At 31.4% G+C, this 8,741-nt stretch overlaps 1 protein-coding gene across 1 annotated transcript; it reads left to right on the forward strand.

Annotated features, from left to right (window-relative positions):
• The first annotated feature begins 1,010 nt into the window (after window positions 1–1,010).
• LOC110789054 (probable WRKY transcription factor 14) lies at window positions 1,011–6,729 on the forward strand. Its single transcript, XM_021993698.2, has 3 exons — window positions 1,011–2,058; window positions 4,378–4,518; window positions 5,894–6,729. Exons 1-3 carry the CDS (start codon window positions 1,382–1,384, stop codon window positions 6,459–6,461), a joined length of 1,386 nt encoding a protein of 461 aa, XP_021849390.2. The 5' UTR covers window positions 1,011–1,381; the 3' UTR covers window positions 6,462–6,729.
• Window positions 6,730–8,741: the final 2,012 nt, after the last annotated feature.

Genomic DNA, 8,741 nt, shown 5'->3' on the forward strand with positions numbered 1-8,741 from the left:
CATCAATCAGATTTTTTTTGTTTTTTTGATATATACTTGCGCGTGAGGACACGCGCGCAGGGTGAAATTGGCCGTCTGACAAGCGCGTGGCTGTCAGGCGGTCTGATGCAAAAGCAGCTGATTTTATAAGAGGGTAAATACTAAAACGTGAAACTTAAAGGGTGGTAAATATGGAAAATCCAACTAATTATTTTGTCAAAATTTTTTACAGAAAATTAAGTGCAATCTGTAATTATATAAAAGAGAAGATTTTTCAACTTTAAAAAAAGGAAATATTGTGAAACACTACCTTTAAGTTTGGTGGTTTTGTGAATTGCTACCTTATAAAAACTTTTTTAAATTTAACTACCTTATAAGTTTGGTTTGTATGACTAACACTACCATTTGACGTTTTTCGTTAATGTTTTCAGTTGTGTATTTCTTATATTCTTTAAAATATCTCTCTTCAGTTGTTATTTTGTTCATTTGCCATATACTATAGCCGTTGTAGTGGAGTTTAAAAACGGAAAACATTAACGAAAAACGTCAAATGGTAGTGTTAGTCAAACAAACCAAACTTATAAGGTAGTAAAATATGATTTTGTTTTTAAAAGATAGCAATTCACAAAACCACCAAAGTTAAAGGTAGTGTTTCACCAAATTATCTTAAAAAAAATGGGACAACATAAATAGAATAGGTAAAGAAGAAAGAAAAACGAATGGTGTAGTTATTAATAAACGGGTCCGAACTTTATCTAGCGCCAAAAAGTTAGGGAGTAAAATAAAAGAGTGAAGCTAATATAGTGCGGAGTAATAAGAATAGAAAACGTTAACCGGGAAACGCGGCCACATGCCGCATCTTTAATTCCCCGTCACTGGTTTTGGGAAAATGACAGTGTTATTATTTAAATGCTGTTTTGATATTATGATCTTGATGATGAGGTTGGAAGCAGCAAACAGTTTAGTTGCAGAAATTTGACCCAAATTAATTAAAAATTATATTTGGTAATAAATCAAGCCAATTATTAATCTTTGATTATTATGTTAGTTGTAATAAAAATTCTGTTTATCTCTCTAAATCAGGTAGCCGGGTTGCGTGCAGAAAAAGAGCTGTTTGATATGAAAAGTCAGCGCACCTTTCTCTCTCCTCAATTCCATCACCAATGCACCATCTTTTCTTCTGTTCATCCCTACTTTTATTCTTAAGATTCTCTTAACCTTGTTATATTATTGATTTCCTTTTAGCTAAGTTCTTAAGGATCCTACCTCTGTATTCTTGAGTTCTTACCATTAAGTTAACAAACTGTTTTATCTTAGTATATATATTACTCTATACTCTATCTAGTGATGCTGATAATTTTGGAAGTTCATTTGTAGAGTTGTATGATCATTTTTCCATGACATGGACAACAACAACAACAACAACTATCAAGGAGATCTAGCTGATATCGTCCGAGCTAGCGGAGGTACAACGGAGACTACGACGACAAAAGTAACAACGACAAATATTGGTGGACAAATCCCAAAGTGGAGTTTCGGATCTTCGAATAATGATCAATATCATCAGCTAAAGGATGATGTTTATTCATTGATACCAACAGCAGAGACCCTCCTCCGTGACATGGATGATGCTATTGCTATATCAACGTCGTCATCCAACACTTTTCTTAACAACTTCAGTATCGATCACAGCAGCGCCACTACTAACAACAACAGCAACAACAACAACAACAACAACAACAACAACAACAACAACAACAACAACAACAACAACAACAACAACAACAACAACGGTGTTTGTGATATTTTCCCTCCGAATATGGTACAGATCTCACAAGATAGTAATAAAGCTAATAATATTGAAGACGTAAAACTGCCTATACAGTCTGCAGCAGGAGCTTTACCTAAGAATGTAAATGGTGCAGCTAGTTTTGGGTTTATGTCTAACCAAATGTTAAGCAATTTTAATGCAAGCTGTAGCAACAGCCCAAAGACCGGTGGTTTTATTGATGGCGCAAATGCCATTGGCGGACCGCACTTGCAGATCTCGTCTCCCCGAAATCAGGGCATCAAGAGAAGGTTAGTTTTATTATTTTTATTTATGGACTACTTATTTTTTTTAAAGGAACTTTTATGGAGTACTTCATTAACTTTAAAATGATAATATATGAATTACTTTGTTATTTAAGGACTTAATTAAGGTACTTAATATTTAATTTAATTGCCTGAAATTTAATATGATAAAGGGATTCAAGAATTAGAGAATCAGAGATAACATAATGATTGGGTTTTTGGTTTGTTGTGTTTTGGGTAGATGTGTAGCTTACTGGTACAAGAACTAGTGACCTAAGTTGATCAACAACAGTATCAGTTCTTGTCAATCAAGTGGTTTCTACTATTGCACTATCAGTTCTTGTCAGAGACTACTGCTAAAATTAGTTATACAAGCATATTGTAAATTTCAATCTTAAAACACTTCCAAACATAACCGTAGTCAATAATATAAAGGAAACAATTAAAAGGCCTCCTTTACTTGCTAAATGTCTTTATATCTTGAGTTTCCTAATATCAGTACCTATACTAATATTATAACAGTTTTTTTTCGTGATGACATGTCTCCCTCACCTTCATTTCTATTTTTTTTGTTTTTATAAAACCATATCCTTTCCATCATATTCATTTGTATTACGAAAATGATAACATGCGACCTTTAAGACGTGTCACAATGATGACATGGCATGTTTACGTGTCATGATTTAAATTGGAAACTGAAATATTTAACTTATATATAACATATTATATATGTACAAAAAAGGTGAGAAAATCTTAATATTCTAATTTGTTTCCTTTTTTATATCGAGTATCTTATTTACATATTTTCATAGTAAAAATATTGTATTGGTAGTAAAAATATTCGGATGACACATAGCCTACGTGACGCTTATATGTACCAATTAAACTGTGACACATAAGATTGCGACAACTAAATATTGTCGCAACTTGCGACCTTTATCATCACCCTTTGTATTAAAACCCTTATACTTTTTCATTCTTATTTTTTGTAGGGAATAGTTTCACATTTCCATTCCGATTAAACGATTTACAACAATTAACTAAAAACTAATTGTACTCCATGTAAACATGTATGATGGTAACGGCACTCACGTGTTTCAATGTCATGTTCAAATTGTGATATATATATACTCCGTATCAATGAATATATGATTTTTAATACTTTAATTTGTATGAAATATTCTCCACAATAAGAAAAGCATTTTATAAACCTGTATAACCATCAATAAAGTTTTAGTTTTGTTATCAATATTTTTTTCACATTTATGTCTAATTACTATGGGTACATCAAAACAAATTATTTGGTAGCACATAAAGTTGTTAAGAGCAACTCCAATTGTTTCTTGTAGGGACTTGCTTGCAAATATTATAAATGTTAAGCTAGTAGCTAAACCATTAGTGCACATGTCCTAAATTAGCTTTGTTAGGCAAATTAGCTTTGTAGAGCTAATTAGCTTGAAAAATATGGCAGAAACAAAATAATGTTTTACACGTACAAAATAATAAGTGGCAACTAGCCAACCATTGGAGTAAAAAATAGCTAGGAATTGTGTAGCTTAAAAAGTTGATATGGCATCACAAGCTATAATATGATTTAGCCAACCATTGGAGTTGCTCTAAGTAGTTAAAACTTGTATTCCGTATATGAATAAGAAATGTTGTCACCCCTACAAGAAATTGTACTAAAGATCAATAATTGCGAAAATGATAAAGGTCGCAACATGCGACCTTTAAGCCGTGTCACAATGATGACATGGCATGCTTATATGTCATGATTTAAATTGGAAACTAAAATATTTAACTTATATAATCTATTATATACCTTTCAATAAAATGTAGGAAAATCTTAATATTCTAATTTGCTTCCTTCTTTACATTGATTACCTTATTTATATATTTTTATAGTAAAAATATTGAATTGATAGTAAAAATATTCTGATAACGCATAACCTACGTGGCGCCTATATGTACCAATTAAACTGCGACACGTAAGATTGCGACAACTAAATGTTGTCGCAACTTGCGACCTTTATCATCACCCCAATAATTGTTGATTAACGACGGGATTTTCCGTCGCGAACCCGTCGTAAAAGAGGGTCGTCGTTAATGGAAAATCCCGTCGTTAACCCGTCGTAAAGACATTTGCGACGGTTGTTCCCGTCTTTGTTGGATTGTTATCCCCGTCGCAAAAGCCCTTTTACGACGGGATTTTTACCCGTCGTTATTAGGTTGTCATAAAAGATACAAATTTTTGTAGTGATGCACGGAGATAAAACTTGTATTCCGTACATGAATAACAAATGTGTTATGTTGTCTAAAAAACAGGAAAATACAAGCAAAAAAAGTGGTGTGCATACCTGCGCCAGCAGCAGCAAACAGCAGGCAAACTGGAGAAGTAGTACCTTCAGATCTTTGGGCATGGAGAAAATATGGCCAAAAACCCATTAAAGGCTCTCCTTATCCTAGGTAATCGTTACTAATATATTAATTTCATGTACTTGAACATATGTAGAAGCACAATGTAACTATAGCATCATTCATTAATTAGCTAGCTACCTTCCTTCTATAGTTAAAGTCTCATCATTTAGTTGTCTGATCATTTTCCATGACCCAAAATATAATTAATTAGATCATTTTGTGGATAACATTTAAAATAATCAATAATAAATAAATAAAAATACAACATTCCTTGTTCTCGGCAAAATATAATTCTTGTAACATCATTTGTATGACCTGCATTACCGACTTAATTGGTGAATGTTATCAATATCGAAAATGATAAAGGTCGCAACATGTGACCTTTAAACCATGTAACAATGATGACATGACATGTTTATGTGTTATTATTTAAATTGGAAACTAAAATATTTAACTTATACGAAGTATAACCTATTATACATGTTACAAAAAGGGTAGGAAAATCTGAATATTCTAATTTGTTCCATTTTTCATATTGACTATCTTATTTACATATGATTTTTATAGTAAAAGTTATTACTCCGTACATTAATAGTAAAAATATTTTGATGACGCATACCCTACGTAGCGCCTATATGTACCAATTAAACTCCGATAAGTAAGATTGCGACAACTAAATGTTGTCGAAACTTGCAACATTTATCATCACCCTATAGCTATTAGTCGAATTGCCTCAAAGGTGGTGTTGTTTCTTGCACTCTAATCATATAAGGAGTATTTTTATATAAAACAGTTGAGTTATTGAGGTCAAGTTCACCTATTTATAAAAAATATTAGAGAGTAAATTAACCAAACATCTTCACACAACCAAATACTTATAAGCTAGTCAAATTAATTAATGCAAAGGGCTAATAACTACAAGAATAATTTTTATGCAAGCTAGTTTAGAAAAGTAAAATAGAGTACTTTGGATAATACGCATACCCATTGCACGTATGGATATCAAAGAATTAGAATGACACATAAACTCCTTTTTCCTAAAGATTTACGTTAAAATCAAGATTGTACCTTTTGGTTTTAGTACTCAACTTTCTTAGTACTCCACTTGGAACTTAAACAAATGAAATTTGTTGTTTGTTAATTACTCGTGGTCTCGAGGGGTACGTAGAAGGGGTAAGATACTAACTTTGCATGTATAAAAATAGTTTAAAACACAATATAAATAACATTATAAAACAGATTAAAATGAAAAGTGTAAAGATCATTTTGAAACGGAAGTAGTAACTCATATATCGAATATGAGACGCTATTAAGGACAAAGACTTTGTTTGATTGTTGGTTAACTTAATTAGCTTATAACAAGTGTGTTTAGTATATGCATGTAGTTTTGGTGACAGGAAATTGTGGTTGGAAATTTTGATAGGGGGTATTATAGATGTAGCAGTTCAAAAGGTTGTCCAGCAAGGAAGCAAGTAGAAAGGAGTCGAACAGACCCCAATATGTTGGTCATAACATACACTTCAGATCACAATCATCCTTGGCCTACCCAAAGAAATGCACTAGCAGGCTCAACAAGGTCATCTCAACCGGTCTCTAAAACCTCCTCAAAACCGAGCAACAACAATTTCCACAATGTACTCATCAAGGAAGAAAATCAGAACAACGTATCAACAACCACGACAACAACAACTCTCCCTGTTGTCAAAGAAGAAGAAATCAGACTCAAAAATGATGGTTTCGAAAGTTATAGGCCACTTATTTTGGCTGCCGACCCAACAACGATCAATAATAATGAACATGAGCAACAAGCGGATCAAGATTTCTTCACAGATTTAGTAGAGTTTGAGAGCGATGATCCTCTAGAGTTATTCAGCACACAAGGGTGCAAAGGGTTTGAGTCTTTCACTGGTCTCTTTGATTGGGCAACAACTACAAATCAAGAGGAAAATGATCATACAACAATACCCAAATGTTCAAAAGCTGATATTTGATCGATATATACGTACTATTTTTATTATCCACAAATCATATACGTACTACTGTTTAATTATTATTTTAAGTATTGCGCATAACTAGATGCATGATTTGTATATCAACTAATCATGGTTGTAATTTAGAGAAATAAATTCGAATATGATCGATTTTGGAGTATTTATATATATATTTGAATGAAAATATGGACCTTCACTCATACAAGTTGGTGCCATAATAATTATTGACCGTTTATAATGTAATGTGGTGTTACTATTCATCTCGAACAATTATACAACCACTTAGGATAATATGCATGTGTATAGAAATTATATATGAATACAAGTATTTTTATTTTACACGTAAACTACGTGCTTCCTTACGTATATATTTTTTTAATCATTTTCTGAAGAAATTATGTCCTTACATATTTCCGGCAATAACTAAATATAAATACGAATTAATTATGAAGATAATAAGTTAATTCTTTTAGTAATCATATTTGCTTGCTAGAGAATAAATGTGATTAGTAGAAAAGTATTAATTGGACCTACAACTAAAATATATTAATCCTATGAGGTCACACATTGCAACACCAGTTGAACAAAAGCAAAAAAATTCCATTAGTAGGGCTTATACCGGTCGGCCTTGAAGGGAAAAGGGATGGAGAATTAATTCTCCTAATTAACCTAGAACTCTAATATTATATATAATGGTATAATATTGGTTTTACGTACAACAGTTAATCAGTAGCTTTGAAACAAAAGGAAACCCAAAACCCTTCCCTTGGAAACGCCATTCAGATTACCATCAAAAGTAAGAGAAGTTTTTCTCTTCCATTCTAGTAGACGTTGGTATTTAACTGGTGTTCGTGTACTAAATAGATGAGCTACACTTGGGGCTCTCAGATCTTCGAAGCTTGCATACATACAGGTGTAAAGGTTATTATTATTCCACCATAAATCTGATTCATATTATTGTTATACATGTGATCCTATGATAGATGTTAGGAAATTGTTTCTTGAAATTTCGCTTTATGCATCTATATTATCCTACACTGGTATCAGTTTTAGCCTCTTGCATAATATTTTATGATCATGATTGTATGTAACGTTATTATTTTGATTCAATTAAGGGAAGATTTATTTATGGCTTGAATTAGCACAATTGATATACGATATTAATTGATTGGAAATTATAAATTGTGATTTATTTAATTTATGCTCAAAGTAAATTTATAAAATTCAGAAATTTTTAAATAAAAGGCCAAAATTAACAGTTATTTTCACCCAAAAACATTGAGATTTTTTAAAATTAAATTCGATAGATTTTAAATTATTTATTGGTTAAAAAGATTAATCATGAAAATAATATGTTAACAATTAAAGATTTTGTTTTTAATTTGTTAAATAAATTTTATAATCATCCCCTATTTTTTACGGAGTATTCAATAACCAAAAAAATTCGGTAATTTTTTCACTAGTTTTCGGAATTTTGTATCTTAATTATTGAATGTAGTTAATTTTTATGTTTACTTCGATTAATCATAAAATTTAAGGATAATAATTAAATTTTTTGATTTTATTTGTTAAAGAAAATTCAATAATCAACCTCAAAATTCGGAATTTTAGGAAAATAATTGTTATCTTTTAGAATTTTTTTGAATAAAATAAGATAATTATGCCCTAAATTTTGAATTATTATTAGATTTAATTTTAATAAAGATTATAATTTGAAATATAATTCTTAACAACCCTAAAATTTCTTTTAAGGCTTGTTCATTTGTTCAAATTTTCAAGCATAATTTTCGGATTATTAAACCCTAATTAAATTTTTTAATCTTTAAACATTTTTTTTTTTTTGCTAAGCAAGTAAGGATAATATTAATTCCACAAAACAGAATACAACCTAGGCTAACTCAAGGGGAACAAACCAACTAGGTTGGACCATTCCTCACAAGAGCAAGCACAACACAACTAAGTTTCAGAGATTCTGAAACCACAAACTATCCTTCCTACTTACATTCTTTGGCATTACAACCATCACTCTACTCTTAACTGTCTGCTTTAAAACAGTCATTACATTCAAAACAGTAGGGAAAGCTTTATCCCAGAAGCTACTATTTCTACTCCTCCAGATCAGATAGGTCAAAGCAACCATGCTAGCATACATAACACTTTTCCTAAATTTGGAACTGCTGCTGTTAGACAGTTGTCTAACTCCTCTCTGTAAGGTAGTAAAGGAGCTTTGAATCCCCAACCAATTCTTCAAATCAGTGAGACATCTGCTACTGTAAGGAC

Source organism: Spinacia oleracea, chromosome 5 (genome assembly GCF_020520425.1).
Source record: "Spinacia oleracea cultivar Varoflay chromosome 5, BTI_SOV_V1, whole genome shotgun sequence".
In the NCBI taxonomy this organism is placed as follows: domain Eukaryota; kingdom Viridiplantae; phylum Streptophyta; class Magnoliopsida; order Caryophyllales; family Amaranthaceae; genus Spinacia; species Spinacia oleracea.